At 44.5% G+C, this 24,820-nt stretch overlaps 1 protein-coding gene and 2 non-coding genes across 24 annotated transcripts in view; all 3 read left to right on the top strand.

Annotated features, from left to right (window-relative positions):
• The window catches only part of PUM1 (pumilio RNA binding family member 1), a 134,409-nt gene that overhangs the window by 107,172 nt on the left and 2,417 nt on the right, over positions 1-24,820 (top strand). For 18 of the 22 annotated variants that reach the window (XM_058718304.1, XM_058718306.1, XM_058718295.1 and 15 more), the window contains 7 exons: positions 4,887-5,154; positions 6,711-6,840; positions 8,902-9,036; positions 12,613-12,750; positions 14,875-15,000; positions 16,301-16,422; positions 22,082-22,274. In XM_058718304.1, the coding sequence (XP_058574287.1) occupies positions 4,887-5,154; positions 6,711-6,840; positions 8,902-9,036; positions 12,613-12,750; positions 14,875-15,000; positions 16,301-16,422; positions 22,082-22,274 (1,112 nt within the window). The remainder of the gene's footprint in view (positions 1-4,886; positions 5,155-6,710; positions 6,841-8,901; positions 9,037-12,612; positions 12,751-14,874; positions 15,001-16,300; positions 16,423-22,081; positions 22,275-24,820) is intronic. The other 4 variants (XM_058718305.1, XM_058718297.1, XM_058718301.1 and 1 more) reach the window with 1 other exon arrangement.
• LOC131505882 (small nucleolar RNA SNORD103/SNORD85) lies at positions 9,904-9,988 on the top strand. The gene has a single exon (XR_009258635.1). It is a non-coding gene; the product is annotated as a small nucleolar RNA SNORD103/SNORD85 (small nucleolar RNA).
• Positions 23,103-23,187, top strand: LOC131505883 (small nucleolar RNA SNORD103/SNORD85). Its single transcript, XR_009258636.1, has one exon. It is a non-coding gene; the product is annotated as a small nucleolar RNA SNORD103/SNORD85 (small nucleolar RNA).

Consider the following 24,820-nt stretch of genomic DNA (forward strand, 5'->3'; position numbering starts at 1 on the left):
TGTGTTTCCTAAGCTGCTGCTTCATGCTTACGGCTTTCTCCATAATCCCCAGATTGTGCCACTTTTAAACTCTAGGCATCGAGAAGTAGCAGATGTAATTTATTATAATGTACACGGTTGACAACTCCCAGCCTTTTCACGTGCCCTGGAAGAGGAGTACTGTGCTTGTTGATTCCCACAGTGTTGAGATGCAGCAAAAGTGAGCTCAAAAGTTCATGATCTCTCTGTCCGGGGCAAAAAAATACAAGCGTTTAGTATTATGTCATGATAGAATTCCTATCTTCTTAAAATGAATTTTTGCTATTCTTTAAATTCAGGGTTGTAGGTACTTAGTCCTTTAAGAAAAGCAAAGTTCAAACACAAGATGGTTTTCTCTGTCCCTGCCTGAACTGCAAGAGATGTTTCTAATTTATTGTTCAGTAACTCGTACTAATTTCAGATTGTTTACTAGTCACGGGTGTGCCTTTTCATGCTTCTCCATTCTAAAAGGTAATGGAGTGTTTTGTGATTGCTCACTTAGTTCTTTGAAAGTGACTTGTCTTCTGTAAAATTAACCATGTGAAAATTAACTTATTTTGGACTGAGTCATATGCACTGAAGATAGTTCATTTTAGGCTTATTTTAATTTAGGGCTAGCTGGCTGTGGTATTAGTATTAGGGAGTGGTTTGGTTGGGGAGAACTTATAAACATTTTGGTGAGTGGTGTTGCCTTGCCTGTATTAAACCCAGAGCTAGATGTTGGGGGCCTTGGGAATTTTTCTTTAAAGGTGAAGAAGGCGGGGTTTTACCCAGTAGAATTAGATCACAGTAGATTAGATCACAATATTAGATGGTGTGAGTACAAAAAGCAAATGAAAGAGAACATTCCAGATAGCAAGAGGGTGGAAAACTAGATGGCTGCTGGCAGAAAACCTTTTCATATACTTGTAGAAAACAACTGAAGTACGTACTAATTTAGTTTAGCGCAGTCTAGTTTTTCCATCCATTTACTTTTTATCTGTACGCGTCTTCATTTTTAAAGTCGATTTCTTGTAGACGACATATAGTTGGGTCATGCTTTTTTGACCTACTCGGACAATCTTAATTGCTGCAATTAGACCTTTGACATTCAAAGGGATTATTGATACAGTTGGATCAATATCTCCGATATTTGTCTCTGTTCTCTATTTGTTGCCTTTGTTCTTTGTTCCTGTGTTGTCTTCCACTCTTTTTCTGTCATTTATAACTGATGCAGGCTCACTTTCAAATAAGGTTATACCACTTGACATGTACTGTGAGTACCTTACAATAATAAACTCCCAGTTCCTTTCTTCTGTCCCTTGTTTCAGTGCTGTTACTCATTTCACTTACATATGAGCATACCCAGCATTTCACATATCTAAGCATAAGCGTTCACTGAATGCATTGTCGCCATTATTATTTTGAACAGACTGTTATCAACTAAGAATAGAAATGAAAGTTTTTGTTACCTTCACCTATTCCTTTTTTGATGCTCTTCCTTTCTTTATATAGATCAGTTTCTGACCTATATTATTTTTTACTTCTCTCCAAAGAACTTATTTTTACTCTTCTCCAAAGAACTTTTTTTTTTTTTTTTTTTTTTAAAGATTTCTTGCAAGGTAGATCTACTGGCAGCCAATTCCCTCAGTGTTTGTTTGCCCGAGAAAGTCTGTTTCTCCTTTGCTCTTGTGAAGCACAATTTTGCAGGATATGGAGTTCTAGATTTGTGGGTTTTCTTCTCTCAGAACTTTAAATATTTTACTCCACTCTGTTCTTGCCTGTGTGCTTTTTGAGGCAGAGTGAGATGTAATTATCTCTGTTCCTTTTTAGGTAAGGTGTTTCCCCCCACTCTGGCTTCTTTCAGTGTTTCCCCCCTTTATCTTTGATTTTCTATAACTTGAAGATGATGTGTGGAGGTGTAGTTTTAGGGGCATTTATCCTGTTTAGTGTTTGCCAAGTTCCTGGATCCGTGGCTTGGTGTCTGACGTTAATTTGGAGAAATTCTTGGTTGTTGTTGTTCCTGATATTTTTTCTGTTTCTTTTTCTTCTCCTTCTGATCTTCCCATTATGTGTATGTTACACCTTTTGTAATTGTCCTCAGATAATTTGATTCTGGTTTTCTGAGTCTTTATTCTCTTTACTTTTAGGTTTTTGGGGGTTCTGTTGATACTTCCTCTAGCCCAGAGATTCTTCCCTCATCTGTGCCTCGTCTACTAACAAGCCCATCAAAGAATTCTTCATTTTGGTCACAGCGTTTTTTATTGCTAACATCTCTTTTTGGTTCTTAGGATTTCCATCTCTGCTTGCGTTGCCCATCTGTTCGTGGATGCTGCCTACTTTATCTGTTAGGGCCCATGGCAGATTCATTGTAGTTGTTTTAAATTCCCATTCTGGGGGAAAAAAAAATTCCCAGTCTGGTAACTTTAGTATCCCTGCTTTGTATGTCTCTGATGCCTACTCTTTCTCTTTACATTGTGTTGTTTGACTTTTTGTATGTCTTGTAATTTTTTCTTGAGAGCTGGGTATGATGTGCTAGGTAAACAGGACTGCTATAAATAGGCTTTTGGTAATGTTGTGAGCTGTTGGGGGAGGGGAGTGTTCTGCAGTCCTGTGGTTGGGGCTCTTTTAGTGATCTCCAACTTCACAAGGGCTTCTCAGTTTTTTTCTCCCCTTTTTGGTGGGACAGGATGGTTTGAATAAGCTGGAGTTGTGTATTTCTCTTTCCTAGGTCAGTCGGTCTCTGATAACCCAGCATATTATGCTCTGGTTAACCCATTTCCCCAGAGGTCAGGCCTGCTTAAGAACAGAGTGCTCTGGCCTGTTTCAAAATTGTTTCTTTTCCCTTTACTTAATTAAGGCTGAGAACATTTTTCTCTCATATTTATTGTGGAACCTGGTTGGCCTCTCAGAGATCGAAGATTTCTGGGGGTTCCCCTCTGACTGGGTCCTCTTCCAGTTTTAACTCTGGAGGCTATCCACTCTGCGTTAATTGCAATTTGCCAGTTACCGTTCAGGTTTCCTTATACTTGTCATCCATATCTGGATGGCTTTTTCAGGAGATTGGTTCTGTTTCTCTGTTGACTTACTATTTTCCCTTAAGTACCTTTGTTAGTGACCAGGTTCCTAAAATATCTTTAAATTATTTTCAGAATTCTGTGTATGCCATTCTTTCTTCTGAAGCATGTTCCTTGCTGTTCCCACACTCTGTAGGACTGCCACTGAGGACAGGGAAGAAAGAATTGTTTCTGAAATGGAATAAAAAACAGCCATGTGTGGCTCCTTACCCTTCTCTATTCTTATAAACCTTCTCTCTTTTCTTTCCTTAAAGAGTCCTTTAGAAGAAGAAAACTTGATATAACTGAGTCTGAAAATGAGTCTCACATGGCTGCAAGGGCACTTATTCTAGAGTCGAGTTCTGTAACATCCTAGCCATGATCATCTTGGGTTTTGTATCTTTGGGTGAGCATTTCACCTTAGTCATCTGGTACATACATGGTAGTTTAAAACTCCTTGTCGAAAATAACAGTGAGAATTCAGTGGAAAGTGTGTATGAAACACTTCTAGCGTAGTGCCTAGCATTGGACAGATGCTCAGTAAATGTTTCACAGATTGTAACATCAAGCCTTTTCCTTTTGGTCCTGTTACTTTCTGTGGGATCCAGGCCTTTGAAGCCGAGCCCTGGAATTCTGTGGGGAAATCCAAGCTGGTTATCTTTTTGTAGATGCCATTAAACTCCAGAGCAGACATTCGTTAACATCTCGTGAAGATGTTAATGGACAGTTCACGCTGCGTGACTTTTCTCACGGATCCTGAGTTGTTCTTCCTCTGTGTTCTTTGTGACTTTTATGGTGTTTCTTACCTACTTTGCCTTTTGGTTTAAAAGGAGTGAGGTAAAATGACACACAAAAAGGGCTTTTTTTTTTACCCATCTTTTTTTATAGTGTAGTCTAAAGTTAAGAAACAACCAGTAAGAATATTGAAAAATATATACTCACAACAATTTATTTATTTATTTATTTATTTATTTATTTATTTATTTATTTTCTATTATTTTACTCATAATAATTTATTAGTCTGCTTTACATTTCGATAAGCCTTTGGTCTTTATTTTATCTCTAGGGCTTCACAGTTATTATTCCCGTGTTGCCAGTTCAAACCACAGTATCAGCGGCAGGAGAGTTGTCGCTGTCGCAGTCATTTCAGCCTGTGCCCCACTAGAAGGTGCTAAGAGCTGCCCGTTCCGGATGCAGAACTTGAAAACCTTCCATTGTGAAGCATATGTGCTTTTTTTCGACTCCTTGTGTCTCCTCCTCGGCCTGGGGTGCCTTAGTGATTTTCAGATTTCTGTTTAGTGGCAAAACCATTCTTTGAAAGCTTTTTGGGAGGCTCTTTATATAAAACAGACCAGTCTGGGTACTCTGGTTTGTTTTCTTTTTTCCTTTTCCTTTTTAGAGGAAGGGTTTCTGGTGGGAGTGGGATCATTCCACTGATGGCAGGAGTCTCCCCAGAGCTCAGAGCAGAAAACCACTGAGGTCTCTGTGCGTTGTGTTTTCGGATTTCTGGTGCTCAGGTGCTGGTTCACAGGGCAGGCACTTCCCCGGTCGTTTTACTTACGAGGGGCTGCACTGTCTATCGTTAGCAGTGCCCTGTTGGTGGACAAAAGCGTCCCCCTCTCAGTCTTTGTACTGAGTAGAAATTTCTTTCTACTTTGGTGAGTTGGCCTTATAAAAACTGTGGCATGAATGGAATTGAATCTTAACATGAAAGCAGCAGAATTGAAGCAAAATCAGAAATGATGCAGGCTTTCATGTGTGGGATGCTTTTTCCTCTCGTAAACAAAATTCCTTAAGAGCGAGTCTTGAGTTCTCCTGTTCTGTAACCAACAGGAGGACTCACAAATGGCAGTGGAAGATACATCTCTGCTGCTCCAGGCGCTGAAGCCAAGTACCGCAGCGCGAGCAGTGCCTCCAGTCTCTTCAGCCCCAGCAGCACCCTGTTTTCTTCCTCCCGGTTGCGATATGGAATGTCTGATGTCATGCCCTCTGGCAGGAGCAGGCTTCTGGAAGATTTTCGAAATAACCGGTACCCCAATTTACAACTGCGGGAGATTGCTGGGCATATAATGGAGTTTTCCCAAGACCAGCATGGGTCCAGGTGAGGACTTGGCTTTGGCACTTAAGGTAACTGCAATCTTAATGCCTTAAATTCCGTGCCTCAGAGAAGGTAGACACTAGTAAATTGCCATAAAGCAATCGAAAGTTTGCCTTTTTGTGTGCTTCCCATTATGTATTTCAGAGGGATGTAGGTGTGAGAATCACTAGATATCCGGGTGATTGAAAAGAGCCGTTTAGTAATCTGGATCACATGCTGAAAACAAACCTTTTTACCTTATTGTGGTGTTCCGAATTCATGGGAACCTCACAGATTATCTGTAATTTAAGGAACAGAAACACTAACACAAAGATATACGCATGCTTTTGCTACTGTATGTTTTTTTGAGTTTATATATTTTGAGAGGAAGTGCATGGGGGAGGACAGAGCGAGAGGGAGAGAAAGAATCCTAAGCAGGCTCTGAGCTGTGAGGGTGGAGCCCGATGCAAGGCTTGAACTCATGAACCATGAGATGGTGACCTGAGTTGAAATCAAGAGCTGGACACTTGGCGTCCCCACACTTTTGCTATTTTAATCACTATTAAGAGTCTAGTTCTTAAAGAGACATTATTCACATATAAGTTTGGATTTCTCCTGCTCAGGAGTAAGGTAGCTCCACCATTTTTCTTTGTTGTTCCGCTCTGTAGACGTGAGAGAGTCTGCATAGAGGTGAGAGGGAAGAAGGAAGCTGCCATATAAAACAGAGTTTACTTCTCCCTGTTTGGCTGTTCCAGTGGGCTTCACAGAAAGGGACCACCCTGGTCCTGGGGAAAAAGCCTAATTATGGTGACATCATCCGTCCTTCCTTCCCGTTTGTCTCCATGTCTCTTTCTTGCTCTCTGTGCCCACTGAAACAGCTTCTAAAGAATCCACCTCCTCTTTGAGTTCTGCCATCTCGCGACTGGGCGATTTCTTGTATTTGGATCCTATAGACCAGGTTGAGAGACAGCATGGTTTTTCTTACATAGTCACCTGAACCTGAAAAATGAAAACTGAGTAGTTACTACTTCAGAAGACATTTGCAGGCATAAATAACAACTCTTCCGCGTCATGACTGACTACTGCTTTGTATTAGCATGAGTTTAAAGAAGACAGTAAGGGCTGTAAGCTCTCAGTTTATTGATGTGGGACTCGTTTCTAAAGGAAAAAGCCAGGTAGGGTTCTCCCTGTGTTCTGTCCACCTTCAACCCCCCTTCTTTTCCTGACCCCCTCCTTGTTTCAGTTTATTTTGAGAGGGAGAGAGCGAGGGGCAGAGGAAGGGGAGGGGGGAGAGAGAATCCCAAGCAGGCTCCCCCCGCTGTCAGCAAGGAGCACGATGTTGGGCCTCGAACCCAAGAACCGTGAGATCATGACCTGAGCCGAAATCAAGAGTCGGACACTTAACCAACTGAGCCACCCAGGTGCCCTTCAAGTAACTCATTTAAATAACACTTGTGTGTGTGTGCCCATGTATGCACACACACACAGTTTCAGAACCGATACATTATATAAATTGAGCCAATCCTTATTTCCCCAAGTCTTCCTGAGATGCTAGGATTGCCATTTCTTTTGTACTTCAGATTCATTCAGCTAAAACTAGAGCGAGCCACACCAGCTGAACGCCAGCTTGTCTTCAATGAAATCCTCCAGGCCGCTTACCAGCTAATGGTGGATGTGTTCGGAAATTACGTCATTCAGAAGTTCTTTGAAGTAAGCCTTTGTTCTTTCTATCCTTTGACGTTAGAGAATCTCCAGAGCATTTTGATTTTCATTAGCTGTTTTTAGAATGGCAATCCCATTCCAGTCCTCAAAATGAAGCGTGTGTGGTCTTTTTGAAGAGCTTTTAAATGTTTCTCCATTTAAACGATACGGCAGCAGTATATCATTTAAATACCCAAACAGATGTGCCAGTCTGTTTTAAAAATGTGTTTGGAGAACTGCTGTCCCCATTTAGAAACTAGCACGTTACTTCTGATTGTTATAATCATTTCGCCAAACGTGTCATTTTTAGAGGAAATAATCTTTGTAAGATATTTTAGTAGGATCACGATAAAGTGTTCTAAAAGATGAAAAAAATTAGTTTATTTAATTTTGAAAGACAGAGAACAAGAACATGAGCAGGGGAGGGGCAGAGAGAGAGAGAGAGAGAGAGAGAGAGAGAGAGAGAGAATCCCAAGCAGGCTCCACGTTGTTGGCACGGAACCCGATGTGGGGCTCGAACCCACAAATTGTGAGATCCATGACCTGAGCCGAAATCAGGAGTTGGACACTTAACTGACTGAGCCATTCACGTGCTCCAAAAATGAATTTTTGTTTTTAGAATTCCTAGAGAGTTATCTTTGAATGTCGACTGTAGTGTTTTTTTATTTTAAACTATAGTTCTGAAGATTATTAAACGCTTCTTTTTAGCTGATCCTTCAGCTTTGGTTTCTTATTTACTTCTATTGTTGTGAATAACATCCACTCTTGTTACCGTTGTTTTTGGAAAGGATTAATAGAGTTAGATTAAAGTCTGTTTCCACCACTAAACTGGTGTCAGAAAGGCAGGTACACTGATATCAACAATTCCAAGTCCTAAATCCAGAAGGGAATGAAACATTGAGAAGAGTCTGGTACAGAGAAAAATGCTGGAAGTGGACATTACCTTCCCCAATCAAAAGAAATTTGTAAATTTTATGCATCTTGTTTTATGCAGTTTGTATGAAGATTAAAAAAAAATGGCTCATAGCCTTGGTCTTCCCAACTTTTCTCATAAAGACTTAAGTTTTTTTGTTAGTGATTCGTTAGTGATACACTAAGGAATCAACTTAAAATGACTTACATTATTGATTTTAGAATAGCTTTCACTCTGTGACCCTTTTGTCACAGATCTAAAAATGTAGAGCTCTCCACCTCTAGAGGTTAATATGCAGGTAGAGGTGGCCGAATGAACAGTGGATTATAGCTGTATGACTTGGGATGAGCCAGAGAACGCCCTGGCTCAGACAACGCCCCTGGTCCGTAGTTCCCTTGTGTGGGGAATGAGTGGGTTTGGGAAGCTGATTATATATAAAGTCTCCTTCACTCGCATGATTATGCCGTTCAGATGAAAATAAAAGGCCAGCAATGGGAGATCATTCTGGGAAGAGTTTTGGCACTTGTGCAGCCTGACCTCTTGCTTCAACTAATGTGCCCCCAGACTCCGTTGCCTTGTGTAAATAGAACATTTCAATTCTTAGAGTGATGTAGAACCCTACTTCAAAACAGGATGCCCCTATGTTAAGTTTCCAGTAGATGAAAGAGGAACTTTCTAATCCACGGGCCTTGGACACCTGAGTGCCATAGCTTTGCTCCAAGAAGTGCTTGAGTCTTTCCCATACACTGTCGAAAGTTCCAATAAACAATGTTTCCCACGTGTATTACTATTTTTAGAGTAAATATGTATAAATGCTCTTATAATTAATAGGAGTATAAATTCACTTAATAGTGGATTAATGGCAGCTTTGAGGAATTCCATATTTGTTTCGTGGGTATTAGTAGTGAAACTGCTGTTGTTGGGTATGTGAGAAGCTTTTCAACATTAAAGAGGGTTCCTTGCAGTCAGAGGCTGAGAACTCTTGCCTTGAAGAAACAAAGATTTTTTTTTTGAACAAAAAGGTTTAGTTCATTAATCCTAGTGACAGAGCTAAAAGAGGTTATGCCAGTGGTTGATACAGAATAATGGATGCTTTGCCTTCTCTGGTTTCTTTCCTTCTACCTAAGTAATGGTGTTCACCCACACATTATGTCTAGTTTGGCAGCCTTGAACAGAAGCTGGCGTTGGCAGAACGCATTCGAGGCCACGTCCTGTCATTGGCACTGCAGATGTATGGCTGCCGTGTTATCCAGAAAGCTCTTGAATTTATTCCCTCAGACCAGCAGGTAATTGTAAGTTTCCCCTTTAACTTTTCTCTTGGTGTTCGATGTTTCTCCGTGGCACGTGTAGTAGTGAATCCTGTACATTTGTCAGTCTTTAGTTTTCTTTTACGGTTTCCTTTTGTGCTTGTGGCTGCCTTTCTGTGCATGGCAAGCATGAGCTGTGTGATTAATTTTGTAAATTTATAGTAGATCAAATGTGTTTTGTTAATAAGGCTGTTGGTTTCAAACACTCTTTTCATCAACCAGGCTTCAGTAGGTGTAATTTTACAAGAGACACTTTTGTTTGATAAGAATTAAAGCCAGTAAAATACTAGTAACTGGTTGTTGTGTTCAACTTGAACTAACCACTCTGGCCAATCAACCTTGGATTATCCAGCCCACCTTCCATTTTCCTTCACTTCTTATTCATTCATCCCACCACCTTTTACTGAGCGAGTGCCTGGCCTGGCACACTGACCTGGTGCCCGCTCTGTGCCAGGCGCCAGCGCGGGGAGGACGAAGACTGGTCCCTGCCCACAGAGCTCAGCGTGGGGAAGAGCCGTGGAAAGCTGGGCGGGGGGGTGGGGGGGGGGCATGTGAGAGCACGTGCCCGAGGCTTGGCGGGAGGGCAAGTCCAGGCTAAGGAGGAGCGAGGAGAAAAGGGACGGAAATCTGAAATGTTAAGGTGCTGCGTGTGGGGGAGCGACGCCGAAAGCCCCAGAAGCAGCCCGTGCGTGGCTGGAGGAACAGTCGCAGGGCGGGCCCAGCCAGCAGGTGAGCCGCAGCTGTGTTTGTGCTGGGCGGTGCCGCGAGCCCCGGGGTGCGTCTGATGCGAACCCTCAGCCTTTGGGCTCTGAACTCCCTCTGCCCTATCTGAGGGGAAGGTGTTGGCCTCGGTCTGGCAGTGATGAGCCACTTGCCCTCGCTGAGAACAAAGTTCGGTAATGAGAATCTTTGTTAAGGACTCAAGTTCTGAGCCAGGCGAGGCGCCCACCGCCTCCAGTTCGCAACACGACGCAACACGACGGGGCATCGCGGTGGTGTTGGCGATGGCAGTCGAAGGCTGGGGGCGTCCGGAGTCCTTCAAGTTGGGAGGCTCAGGGAGAGGTGTGTTGAGACGTTGGTGAAGGCAGAGGGGATGTTGGGGACACATGGGCAGGGTTGGGGTTCGCTCCGCGCTCTGTCCGGAGACGTGGCAGTGGTAAAGTGGTGTGCATGTCAGGAATTAGAAGCAGGGACTCAGCTACTCTTTTTTTCTTCTAATGATCAGAATCATTATCAGTTTCAGTTTTCCCTGGGATTTTCATGGATGAAAACTTCATGAGTGAATCTTTCTTCTTAAATTTTCTCATTTCTTTGGAACATGGAAGTTTCTTACTCTTTGACTATAATTCTCACTAGCCCAGAGAAAGGAGGAGTATTATAGTTTCCCAGGAATGTCCCCCATCTTTGCCCTCTCTCAGGATTGTGAGAAACTGTTGATTGATATTTATTTATGTATGTATGTATGTATGTATGTATGTATGTATGTATTTAATTTTTTGAGAGAGAGCATGAGTGGGTTGGGGAGAGGGACAGGGAGAGAGAAAAAGACTCTTAAGCAGATTTCACGCTCAGCACAGAGCCCCAACACAGGGCTCCATCTCACGACCATAAGATCATGAGAGCGGAAATCAAGAGTCGGATGCTCAACCAACTGAGCCACCCAAGTGCCCCTAAATTGTTGATTTTGTCTCCATCTTTTCAGAGTTTACTGTTTGGTTTTTTTTTTCTGATTGGATGGCTACACTGTAGTTGCTTTTCACTCTCCCCTTGAGTTGTTCTTTCTACTCTGTATTTCTGTGTTTTTTGTTGTTTTTTTTTTTTCTGGTCTGGTTTCTTTGTGTACCTTGTTGTGGACCTGGTAGGACTCTTCCTGGTGTGGATAGTTTACTGTTATTTGGATACAAGTTTATTATTTTACATGAAATTAACTCTTCTCCAGTGGAGTTTTTATGGGCTCCAGAAAATATACAAGGAAGCCGAATCTCCCCTTTATTTTGATTAAAAGTGTTCCTTGTCTTTGTATATAGCTATCATTCTCCATTTACCATTCCCATAATTATATTTCCAGAATAAATTTGTTTTCCCTGACATTTGATTAATTGCTTTAGGAAACTTTCCTCAGTCTATTGCCTTTGGCTGGTTTGGTCCCTGGCATTGTAATCTTGGATCCCCCCCCACCTCCCCCGATATAAATGGGATAACTCTTAGCTGCTTTGACATATTGAGCAACTCAGAGATTTGAGACCTTGTATTCACAAACATCACCGTTTTGACTGGTTCGTAGTTCCCACTATAAATACATGTTCAGCACAGGGAAGCAAGTAGACAGAGATTGGATCGAGCAAGGAGATTGGGCAGCACATACTAGGGCCCAGCCATGGTGCAGGTACTCAGCATCAAGAAAGGGATCCAGTGAAAATCTCAACACCTTTTTCTTGTCGCTTCCACTCATTCCCTACACATCTGCATGCATGCTTGCAACTCCCACGCTTACAACTCCGGTGTCTGGTCTTCTCCTGTACTTCCGGAGTTTCTCATACACACACACGTCACGCACTCACGTAACTCAATGTCTGGTCTTCTGTATTCTCTGAGAGTGCTCTCCCTGCTGTCCTTCAGTCCTTGGCCCTGTGGAAAGATCATGTTGGGAGTGACAGACCTGTAACCAGAATTCTGTGCTTAATCCCTCTCAGAGGCCCCTCCTTCTTAGGTGTGGGCAGTATCATATGTAATTGACATAGGTAATTACTGACCCACATTGTTTTACCACACAGGTGCCAGATTGCTTGGGTTTGAATCTTGGCAGTGTAGGTCTGTGATTTTAACAAGTCAAATCATTTGTGCTCTGGTTTCCTCATCTGTAATGGTGTCCAGTACACAGGATTATTAGGGGAATTCACTGGGTCAAAGAGTGTTAAGCACTTACGAGATATGTCTAGCATACTGTAAGCTGTAGATTGATTCTTCTTCTTCTTCTTAATTTTTTTAATGTTTATTTGTTTTTGAGGGAGAGTGGGGAAAGGGACAGAGAGCGAGGGAGACACAGAATCCAAAGCAGGCTCTAGGCTCTGAGCTGTCAGCACAGAGCCTGACGCAGGATTTGAACCCAGGAACCACGAGGTCATGACCTGAGCTGAAGTCCTACGCTTAACGGACCGAGCCACCCAGGGCCCCTGCTCTTCTCATTATTAATAATATGTACCTTACAGGGTTGTCATGTTAAGAATGTGATAAATTATATGTGAAGTTCTCGACGACAGTGTAGTTTGTACACGTTCTTTTCTAGAGATGTCTACGTTTTTATAAAGTCTCTGAGGCCTTTTGCGAGTTAGAGAACTTTTTTGAAGACAGGCTCCTATTACAGGAAGTTTGCTAACATGCAAAAACTGCGGCCTTCACTTGGTGCCGGTGTGCTGTCACAGTGCCACAGCTGTGCTGTCCCGCTGCTTCGTCACAGACTCTCTGCCTGGTGCTTTGTGTTTCGCAGGGAGACTGTCGATTGTCCAGGAGTTTGCTTGCTGTGATTCTGGTGGTGCTTTCTTTCCTTGTCTCCTCTAATAGAACGAGATGGTTCGGGAGCTAGACGGCCACGTCCTGAAGTGTGTGAAAGACCAGAATGGTAATCACGTGGTTCAGAAATGCATTGAATGCGTGCAGCCCCAGTCTTTGCAGTTCATCATCGATGCGTTTAAGGGGCAGGTAAGTGACTTACGAAAGAAACAAAGGAACCAAATTGATGGGTGTTTGCATTGTGAGCAGAGAACAGGGTAGCATTTGTGGGGTGTCCCTAAGTGGCTACCCCACCAGAGATAGCTTCTAGTTTCTCCTATTTACCTGTGTGTCATAAGAGCCCCTGTGATCTTAGCACCAGCTTCCAGGCAGATGGTGTTTTGTTTTCCTTTTTTTATACTGTGATTTTTCCAGAATTGCCCCTTGATTGGCTGTTGCCATTCATTTCTTTTTCCTGAAGCATCATCCTCACACTCTCCTAAGCTACGCGGAACAAAGAGAGTAAAACGCATCTCCTTCTTGGGTCTGTGAAATTGGTTTTTTGTTTTTGTCTGTAAAGGGAAAAAGATGGTAAATACCAAGTAGATTTTCAGGTGCAGTCATGGGTACTGCTGAGCCTAGATTGAAGTGGGATTTTAGAGTTGTTAGGTTTTGCGGTTTGCTCAATTATAGCAGCGGTAAGGAGATTGCAGGCTTTAACTCAGGGGGGGTTGTTTGGATTTTCTGAGTTAATGAAAAAAGATCTGTTTAACATTTTACATTTATTGAAATTGACAGCAAAGAAAGTAAAAGTAGATTAAGCTACCAAATGGGAGAGAATATTTTCAAGATGAAACTGTCAAAGAATTAATAACCAGAATATATAAAGAACTCCTGTAATCAAAAGAGTACAGTACAAATTAGTGTGAAAACGGGCCAAAGGCATTAACAGACAAAAGAAACACAAATTGCCAGTCCCATCTATGAAAACATAATTCTGTTAGTCAGGAAAATGCAAAATAAGGACACAGAGGATAGGCATTCTTTGCCCATCAGTCGCGGTGTCCTGGCAGGAATGTGGGATCTGATCACCGGTGGTGGGAATAGATATTAGCACAGCCATTAGGAAAATACTTTTGTATCACCTTCAAGGTTCAACATTTGTATTTCCTATGCTGGCATTCCTAGGCTAGGTGTGTAGCTGGGGGAATGTCTACATGTGGATACTACGAGACATATTTAGACATGTTGAAAGCAGCATTATTCTCCTAGAAAAGACTAAAGAATCTAGATGTCTATCAATCAGCAGAGGGTTGGACAGAAATTAAAATAACAAACTCAAATACTTGCCCAGCAGAAGTTTCACAGTATAATAAGTAAATACCTGAAACATAATGTTGAGTGAAATAAGTTCATTTGTTACAGACTGTGAGTTTTTAACCTTTTTTATAGAATCAAGCAGAACTGTGCTTTATACTGTTGAGGTACACAGTTGTGCATATACAGCTACGTCTAAAAAACCCACATAAAAAGCCCTTAGTGCATTGACACTTGGTCAACATCTAGGAAGTGTGAGCTGTTGTTTCTGTGCTTATTATTCCTGTGATTATTCCTGGTAACAGAGCAGGGGGCAGAGAGGGGGTGCGGGTTTCTCCAGGTCATTCACACTATTCACACTAGGAAGGACAGAATCGAGACTGAGTGATCTGGAGCCGAAGCCCAGGTGCCTGTCTTCTTCCAGACGCAACAAAAGAGGAAGCTTTTCTTGCTCATTGCTGGAAAAACACCCTAATTAAATGTGGAAGATTGCAGCGTTGGTTAGATGAAAGCATTTATGATCCTAGCCCTTTCTTTTTCTGTTTTTAACCCTGTCTTTTGACACTATGGACTCTTAATTAAGTGTTTTTTATGACCTCGACTAATTCTCTGTTCCTTTCTAGGCTTCTTAGAGAAGTCCTTTTCAGCTCTGAATCTATGTACATTTGTGAATCCCTAGAATAGGTAAATGGGTTTACGCACACGCGCACACACACACGCACACACATACACCCTACTATTTGTAGAGAGAACTCAAATGTGTCCTATGTATAATTGGGGCTTTTGAGTCAAGACTAGGACGTAGTACCCCGGCTCTGTCAGTTACTATCTGTATGGCTGCAAGCACATTATGTAAACTTCTAGAAGCTTCAGTTTATCTCATTTGTAAGGTAAGAATGATTCTCACTCTCTGTCGGAGTCTTTGCAAAGATTAACAGAATACCGTGTATATGAACAACACTGAAGCGTTGAAAGGGGCAACTGTCTTTTTTGGCTTTCTTTGCTCGTCTGCCCTAGGTATTTGCTTTGTCCACGCATCCTTACGGCTGCCGAGTGATTCAGAGGATCCTGGAGCACTGTCTCCCTGACCAGACTCTCCCCATTTTAGAGGAGCTTCACCAGCACACGGAGCAGCTTGTACAGGTAGTGGAGTTGCCGGTAGAGTAACTGCAAACACCTGTGGGCTCGTGCAGGCCCACAGCCCGTGCGTTTTCTCGGCACAGGTATCCGTTCCGGAAGAGTTCGCGTTCACGTGTTCAAAATGCCCATTGAAGCTTTGGGGCAGGTTTTCACGTATGCCATCCTGGTTTGTGTTTTGTGACTATGGGTGATGAAGAGAGCCCGGCCTCGGAGCAAAGGGCACTGCCTGCCGGCCGCCTGTCATGGACCGGCTCGCGGTGCCACCTTAGGTCGTTTAATCTCTGTGGGTCTGTACCTCGTCATTTCAAATGAACTGAGTGGATTAGGGGACTTCTTTTTTGCTTTGATACTTTCTTTTGCTTCTGCCACTAAACATTTCTCCCACATCGCAGTAACCAGCAGAACACTTTCTACAAGTCGGATTATTGTGCTGAAGCAGCATTTTTGTTGGTGTTTGTGGCTTGTTTTGGTGTGAGGTATTAAATACTCACTGTAGAAAAAAATGGTAGGGGCGCCTGTGGTTAAGCATCTCTTGATCTTAGCTCAGTTCTTGATCTGAAGGTTGAGAGTTCAAGCCCTGCATTGGGCTCCATGCTGGGCGCGAAGCCCACTTAAAAAACGAAAAGAGGAAAAATTGGAAGTGCAGGAAGTAGCAGTAAAACTGAAGAAAGCATCCGTAATCCTGCCACACAGAAGCAAACACATTTGGTCTGGGCACTTTTCTTTCGAAGTATTATTTGTACACTTAAATTTTTGCATCGCGCAAATCTTTTTGCCACTGAAATTCCTTACTTACGCACATTTATTCTCTTAAAAGTATCTTTACCTGTAGATGAGTGAGTACATCCATTGTATGCTTGTGATGTTGTTTAATTAGGTATTGTCTGTTTTGTTGGACATAAGCATTGTTTCCCATTTTTCTTACGAGATAAATTTCTGTTTGAGAGAAAAATAGCTCTTTATTCCTACCTACACAGCCTCCCTCCCTCTCCCCCCCCCCTTCCTTTTTTAAACAAGATGAGGCCTACTTTTTGGCGTCTAGTACTTTTGAAGAACCAAACTAGGATCCTTGGGAATAAATATAGAGGACTATTCCATTGTCTGGTAATACGTTCCTGTTTTGTAATGATAGAGAAAAATTGTCACTCCCTATCCATTTTAAAAATTCTTCAGTGTTCGTTGGTATTCAGGCAGCCGTCATGGTGCTACAGGAAGGTAGGTAGGTGTTGATTAGATGTAAGGATTTAGGTAACCCACAGAACTAATTTTTACATCAATTTTATTTCTGTTGTTTCTCAAACAGGATCAGTATGGAAACTATGTAATCCAGCATGTATTGGAGCACGGTCGTCCTGAGGATAAAAGTAAAATTGTAGCAGAAATCCGAGGCAATGTGCTTGTATTGAGTCAGCACAAATTCGCAAGGTACGAGCTTTGAATTCATACAGACTCTGTTTTCCAGAAGGAATTATTACGTTGTATTTCAAGTCGAGGGAGAAAGAATGAATTTTCATTCTCTTCTTTCAAAAATGTTTTTCTCAAGGTATATACAGCTTAAAACGTCAAATGGTTCTACTATCATAGAGTATAAAACAAAGCGGGTCCCTTAGTGGCTCTTCCCGCCCCCAGTCACCCACTTTGAAATATGGGGATTGTGTTTCTGAAGAGCTTAAATCTTGTACTTTGGTGAACTGGGCATTTTGTTAGCTTACTTGTTCTTGTTCTTCACTCAGTTTCCTCTCTGGTGCCAGAATTCAGACGTAGTGTGTCATGTTGACATATAGGCATTAGTACTCTTAGAGTCTCTTTTCCAGTCTTCATGTTGTGGCAGATCAAGAATAAAACGCACTAGTTATTCCCAGGTTGTGAAAGATGTTTTAGGTGACTTACAATCACCAGTGGTTGGAGAAGAAATTGATGGCCCTTCCAAGGGATTAGTGGTGTGGTCTTCTGAGTGGAATGGGTGTACAAATATAGTTATTTGTAGTTTGGGAATATTTTTCTCTGACTCTTAGGATAAATTCCAAAGCAGTTGTGATTCTACAACCTTGTTTTTAAATTGTTCATCTCTAAGTTTTTAAATTTTATGAGATGGCAGCATGGAAAATAGAGAAAAGGAATAAACGCGCTCCTAGGTCCAGTGTCTTAGCAGCCTAACCATATCAGGGTCTCTCAGACCTTGTATTGCCTTTTTATTTTTATTTTTTTAATTTTTTTATTTTATTTTATTTTTTATTTTTTGGACATTTGCCAGGACCAGGGAAGCAGGGGCAGAATCTCTTAGAACGCTTCCTTGGGTCACTGTCTCCTCTTGTTTTTCAGTGCATTTAATATCTCACTCTTAAGTATAAATATTAATGCTACAATAGACTTGTGGTCTGGTAATGACTGAAAAGCTACTTTGGGCCCAGTCCTTCCACAGATAACAGACAACTGTAAATTGTGGACAAAATGCCAAAAATTTTGCTGAAGGCATTAGGCGTTACAGTGTGGCCAAGAGCAGGTGGTTACCAGAAGGGGTTGGGGAAGGGGAGGCTTATTGATACTGGGAAGGAGGTAATTGCACTGGGGAAATTCCCGCCTGCCCCTTTAGATTTTTCTTTTCTTTTTTTATTTTGAGGGAGGGAGGGGGAGAGAGAGAGAGAGCATGTGCAAGAGAGAGAGAATTCCAAGCAGGCTCCACACTGTCAGTGTGGAGCCAGATGTGGGGGGAAAACCCATGAATCATGAGATCGGACCATGAGATCGTAGCCCGAGCTAAAATCAAGAGCCCCAGCTAAAATCAAGAGTCGGATGCTTAACCAAGGGAACCACCCAGGCACTCCAGAGTTTTCTTTTTGTATCGAGTTGTATCGAGATATAATTGACAGCGCTGTGTAAGTTTGAGGTATGCAGCATGTCGGTTTGATGTATTTCTGTATTACAGTATGATTACCACAGCAGCATCAGCTAACACCTTTATCATGTCATACATACAATTTTCTTCCTTCTTTCATTCTTTTTTTCCTTCTCTCTCTCTCTCTCTCTCTCTCTCTCTCTCTCTCTCTCTCTCTCCCCTTCCTTCCTTCCTTCCTTCCTTCCTTCCTTCCTTCCTTCCTTCCTTCCTTCCTTCCTTCCTTCCTTCCTTCCTTCCTTTCAATTTTTTAAAAGTTTATTTGACAGAGAGCAGATGCGTGTACACACAGGCCCTGGGGAGGGACAGAGAGAGAATCCCAAGTAGGTTCCGTGTAGCACAGAACCCAGCTTAGGGCTCATACTCCCAAACTGTGAGATCATAACGTGAGCCCAAATTCAGTCAGACGCTTAACTGAGCCACCCAGGTGCCCCAATTACCATTTCTTTTTTTGTGTTAAGAATGCCATTCAGGGGGCGCCTGGGTGGCGCAGTCGGTTAAGCGTCCGACTTCAGCCAGGTCACGATCTCGCGGTCCGTGAGTTCGAGCCCCGCGTCAGGCTCTGGGCTGATGGCTCGGAGCCTGGAGCCTGTTTCCGATTCTGTGTCTCCCTCTCTCTCTGCCCCTCCCCCGTTCATGCTCTGTCTCTCTCTGTCCCAAAAATAAATAAAAAATGTTGAAAAAAAAAAAAAAAAAGAATGCCATTCAGATCTAGTCTCTCAGCAACTTAGCATTTTTATAGTGCAGTGTTGTTGACTATAATCAGGAAATTTCCCAGTTTTTAAAAAAATTTTTTTTACATTTATTTATTTTTGAGAGACAGAGCACATGTCGGGGAGGGGCAGAGAGAGAGAAGGAGACACAGAGTCCGAAGCAGGCTTCAGGCTCTGAGCTGTCAGCACAGAGCCTGACGCGGGGCTGGAACTCACACACCTTGAGACCATGACCTGAGCCGAAGTCTGACGCCTAACCTACTGAGCCACCCAGGCACCCCAAGGGAATTTCCCAGTTTTAATGGCTTTTAGCCTATAGGGGCTTCTCATTCTGCTCCATGCTGGGCTTCTAAAGTTGGGATCAGAAATCTCCAGTGTTCCCATAAGGCAGAGTTTGGGACAACCGTGGCAATGAGAGTGACAAAGTGACAGGGGAGAAATCCTGGAAAGGAAGAGAACCAGGGACGGGGAGGCTCGCATTTAAACTTCCCAAATACCTGGTTGACTCCTGAATCACATTGGTTTGCATGGGCTGAACCTGAGGCAGCCTAGCTAAGGATGGAAGTGCTGCACTGGGATCCCTGTGGCCTGGGACAAGCTTGCAGTTTGAGCTCAGCCACGTTAACTACACTGAAAAAAGGAACAGATGTCACCTTCTTGGAAGAACATAACAGAACTGTTTCTACGGTGTATCATTCATTATGTCTAGAAAAGAGGAAAATGTGCCGTTGGCCATAATCAAGAAAAAAGAAAAAATAGGAGAATGAAAAACTGCAGCTAGTTCCACACCACCCTGACATTAGAGTTAGCAGAGAATGATTATAAAGCAGCTATTTCAGTTATGGTCAAAGATGTAAAGGAAGATATGGTTGTAATGAATGAAAAGATATGCTAGTAGAGAATTAGAAGCTTTATTATGAAAAGAACGAGATGGAAATTCTAGAATAGGAAAATAAATCATCTGAAATAGAATTCACTGTGTGGCTTTAGTATCAGCAGATTAGAGAGAACAGAAGAAAGAGCTGATATACTTGGAAATAGATCAATAGAAACAAAACAATAAAATAGATGAGTGACTTTCTGACGTTTTTGGCAGTGACCCAGAATAAAAAGTAACATTTTCATTGACTTTGCTTGCACAGGCACATGCATACACGTGTAACTGAACAACTGTGTTGTCCATGATTAATTCTGTTTCATTAAAAAGCAGCAGCAGCTGGTCCCAAATCACTAAGTTGATCTCCCTGCCCACAAATGGGCTGGGAGCTCCAGTTTTAGAAACACTAGAATAAGCTTAAAAGACTGCAGGACCATGGGTCATGCATGAGGGTAGAAGCCTTGGGCCAAGTGGGATCCCATGGTAGTAGCTGATTGACCTGCTTGCTTCCTTGGAAGACAGGTCACTGTTGAGGCTTGAGTCCTGTATCCAGATGAGTGAGTGTCCTGTCCCCAATCCAGTTAGGAAGTTCTGTTCTGACGCGGACTGATTTGTTATGGAACGAGGCCTGGAGTGGACAAAGGTACATACAGTCTAGCCGAGCGGTCCTGACAAGTGATGAATTCTTTGCCTGAATATTTGGAGATCATGACTGGCTTTGTGCTCTCTGAACCAGTTCAGTAATATCTTAACTCCCTTTTCTGCTGAGGAGAAGCCAGTGGTTATTAGGAGATTCACTTCCACGGTGCCACACCTTAAGATCACACTAGAATAGAACTGTATGTTAGTTGTATGTTTAGTGCTACGGGAGGAAGGTGGGAAGAGAAGGTTTTCTATGGTGTGGTGTCAGAAGGAGAGGCTGTTGTCTTAATTAGACTTGATCGATTAGCTCACCAGACTTGATCTACACTGCATATCTAAAGAAATGTCTAGTAGGTTGGTAGTTCTTGACAGTTTAGCTTGAGAATTTGCTTTTCTAAATAAAAGCATATATATAAGCTCTGTGTTCAAAATGATAGAACACTGGGAGCTCCTTGGAGCAGCACCCTCTTATGGTGTAAAAACTTGTGGAGTAGGGGATTATTCTCGTGATAGTTACTTAACTACTGAGATATCCACAGGTCTGGCCTCTGGAAGGAGTAAGACACAGAGTATCTGCTCTAAGGTGCCTCGTGAAGTCGGTATATATGTCCTTTTTCAGTCCCTGAAGGCAAAAGTAAGACAAATGAAGAATGTTTAACAGAGCCATTCACCCATATGGTAGGTTGCCCTAGAAAGTAATGCTCCCAAATTATTAGAAATTCCCAAGCAGAGGCTAAATGGCCATCTTTCAGGATTGTCACAGAAGAGCTTTCTTTATTTTTTTTAAATATACTTTGTGTGTGTGTATGTATTTTTTGAGGGGGGGCACAAGTGAGCGAGGGGCAGAGAGAGGCACAGAAAGAGAGAGAAGCGGGGCTCACCCAGAGCAAGGCTCATGTTCACCCAAAGTGGGGCTTTAAACTCGCGAACCATGAGATAGTGATCTGAGCTGAAGTCAGATGCTTAACAGCTGAGCCACCAAGGTGCCCAGGGGCTTTCTACATTAGCTAGGTCTGGTCATTTAAGTTCCTACTCTCTCTGAGTGTTCTGTGACCCAGAGCAGCCCTTCCCCCAGTCACGGACCCTTTACAAAGCCTTCAACTGCCCATCGGCCCACCAGACGTCCTCTTTGCCAGGTATTGGCTCCAGTAATCCACCTTCAGATGGTGTGTATTCTTTGACATCACCCAACTTCCTCATACCCACAGACCCACAAGATGCAGAGTAGTGTTGATTTTTAGAAACAGACATTAATGAGTGAATCAGTCCCTCCTTGATGAGAAATACCCATTGGCACAGCTGTATGTAATTTAATCACCCTCTCCGGCCCCTCTGGATTTAGTGTAGCCACATTCCTGTTTTCCTTTCCCAAGATGATGTATTTCTGAAGTGTTTAGAAATGCCGACAGACCTGTAACGTGGTTCTTGTCCCTGGACTCTTAGGAGGCAGCCTGAGGTCCTTGAGTGAGTGCTGTGGTTCCTCCTCGTACACTCCTGACTCAAGTCTGCAAGGCCTCTCTCTCAAGTGCCATGCTCTGTGGTAGGCACTAGAAATACAGGCAGTAAGTAAGCCTTGTTCCTGACCTTAGTACACTCAGAAGAGGAGAGAATTCATTGATTTTGGTTATGTGTTGAAATTGTAATCATTAACAAGTTCAGCTTTTAGCCAGTCATGTGAGCCTTTATGTAAGTCCCCTCACTCACCTGGGCTCATTACCCTCACCCTGTTAGCGGGTTAGGGCTCGTATTCGCCCGACACCTGGTCCCAGCCATGGGTCACATTGGAAGCCACAGATGACTCCAAGGTGGAGGCTCATAGAGTCAGGCAGTTGATGAATTCATCTTCCAAAAATGTCAGGCTCTCTTCTGCTGCTGACGGTGAGGTCAGGGCAGAGGCCGGACAAGCACAGCCTAACAAGGTTTGTTCTAAGGGTTGTCCCTGGATTTGTCTTATTATAGCAATGTCGTGGAGAAGTGCGTCACTCATGCGTCCCGTACGGAGCGTGCTGTGCTTATCGATGAGGTATGCACCATGAATGACGGTCCCCACAGTGCCTTATACACCATGATGAAGGACCAGTATGCCAACTACGTGGTCCAGAAGATGATCGATGTGGCAGAGCCAGCACAGCGGAAGATCGTCATGCATAAGGTAGGCCAGGTTGGACAGGTCACACTCAGAGAAAGCGTGCAAGGCCCGCACTTCTTCACGTTTCTGAAATGCGGATGAAGGTGGGCATCTTGCTTCTTTTTGTGCAGTTTGTCACTGGGCCGTGTCTCAATATGTTTCTGTTTTCCTTTTATCTAGAGTGGCCATTGTCTCCGTGGTTCATGGTTCACTGGTGTGAAAGAGTCTTAAACTCCATCTTTGTGAGGGTTTTCCCTCCCTGATCCTCAGGCTGTGTGTCTAGTCCTCTGTTCCCACCGCCCCCCCCACCCCCCCGCCCCCAAGCTTCTCAGTCCCACAGATCAACCTGATTGTCTTACTGCCTTTTCTTCTTCTTCCCTTTTGTTCATCCCACCACCTCTTACTGAGCGAGTGCCTGGCCTGGCACACTGACCTGGTGCCCGCTCTGTGCCAGGCGCCAGCGCGGGGAGGACGAAGACTGGTCCCTGCCCACAGAGCTCAGCGTGGGGAAGAGCCGTGGAAAGCTGGGCGGGGGGGTGGGGGGGGGGCATGTGAGAGCACGTGCCCGAGGCTTGGCGGGAGGGCAAGTCCAGGCTAAGGAGGAGCGAGGAGAAAAGGGACGGAAATCTGAAATGTTAAGGTGCTGCGTGTGGGGGAGCGACGCCGAAAGCCCCAGAAGCAGCCCGTGCGTGGCTGGAGGAACAGTCGCAGGGCGGGCCCAGCCAGCAGGTGAGCCGCAGCTGTGTTTGTGCTGGGCGGTGCCGCGAGCCCCGGGGTGCGTCTGATGCGAACCCTCAGCCTTTGGGCTCTGAACTCCCTCTGCCCTATCTGAGGGGAAGGTGTTGGCCTCGGTCTGGCAGTGATGAGCCACTTGCCCTCGCTGAGAACAAAGTTCGGTAATGAGAATCTTTGTTAAGGACTCAAGTTCTGAGCCAGGCGAGGCGCCCACCGCCTCCAGTTCGCAACACGACGCAACACGACGGGGCATCGCGGTGGTGTTGGCGATGGCAGTCGAAGGCTGGGGGCGTCCGGAGTCCTTCAAGTTGGGAGGCTCAGGGAGAGGTGTGTTGAGACGCTGGTGAAGGCAGAGGGGATGTTGGGGACACACGGGAGTTAGAAGCACGTCCATGACAAATACTTGTGTGCGTACTTAGGGCAAGCCCCCCTTTCGGCGGGGCTCCTGGATCTGAATACAGCGGTACTGTGCACAGACAGCCGCGGTGGTGCCTGGGAAGTGTTGGGAGGGCTGTGCGAGAACATGGCAGGGTCTGTTCTAATGTGGAGGTACAGAGAATGCTCCCCGAGAGAGTGACATTTGATAAAGCCCTGAACCTCTCTCCTGGAAGAGCAGGGGACAGACTGGGTATATGAAGAAGTAGAGCGAGTTTGGGAGGGCAGGCCCGTGGTTGCCGGGTCACGTTTGCGTTTCACGTGATTGTCCCAGCTGACGAGTGACTTAGAGGTGGGGAGGCGGTAGGAGAAGGGGCAGTGAGGAGGCGGGATGGAGACCGTAGAGCCAAGAGACGGTGGTGGCTTTGGGATTGAAGACGGGGGACAGATGGGGTGTGGCAGTTGGCTGATTGAGGGAGCCGAAAGATGAAGAAGAGTCCCACGAATCCCAGCACGAAGAGCTCTGCAGCCTTCTCCGAGACAGAGTCCTCTTGAGCAACAGGAGACAGTAGAGCAGGTCATTACTTCCCACCTCCCCCCGGATCAGGTGAACAGCGGAGCTCGACAACGGTGTGCGTGCCTGTGCACGGTGGAAGGGGCGAAGGGTGAAGGTTCGCCGGTGGCTGGACTGCTCCGTCGCCAGTCCTGGGGACAGGGCGGGTGAAAGAATTGAATGTCATTAATGTTTCTGAAAGGAGAGCCGCCAAACAGCAAAAGGGTCTTGAACCTCACGTTCCGATGACCAAGACGTGTCTGGGGCCTCGCTACATCCCAAGTGCAAGTGTAGCATTGTCTCACGTCCTCTCTCCAGAGGAGTTGAGGCGAATGGTGTGGGTCACACAGCTCAGGGTTGGGCCCGGGGCTATTAATGGTTCCCCACGCGGGCTTGTAGATGAGGGCGTCGTAGCTGCTGGGTCCGCATCCTGTGGTGCAGAAGCGGTGTCCGGTGTCCTCGACACTCCAGGACATGGCTGAGCAGACGGAGTCGCCACGTGGCCTACGTGGAGCTCTCGAAGTGGAGCGTGTCCATCCACCCTGGTGTGGGCGTCCAGTGCGAGTGTGCAGGTGCGCCTCAGGATGGGGAAGCAGCCCGGTAAACGCGGTCATTCACTGTCCCTGTGGCACCAGCAGTGGCTAAACCGGCGATTGTGGAGGCAGTGTGCTCCGTGCCGCAGCCAGGCCGTGTAGAAAGCTCCAGGAGCTCCCGGCAAGGGAGCACCTCTTGTGTCTGGGATGGAGAACGGAGGAGAATGAGCCGAACCTGGGTGCTGCAAGAGCCCGGCGCGGTGGGTGGTGCTGTGAGTGCAGAGCCGGGAGGGACCCCGTCCCCTTCCCACTGCTGCGAGACCAAACACCTGTGCCTTGAGAACCATTTGACCTTGGATGTGTGACTCGAGCAC

This window comes from Neofelis nebulosa, chromosome 2 (genome assembly GCF_028018385.1).
Source record: "Neofelis nebulosa isolate mNeoNeb1 chromosome 2, mNeoNeb1.pri, whole genome shotgun sequence".
In the NCBI taxonomy this organism is placed as follows: domain Eukaryota; kingdom Metazoa; phylum Chordata; class Mammalia; order Carnivora; family Felidae; genus Neofelis; species Neofelis nebulosa.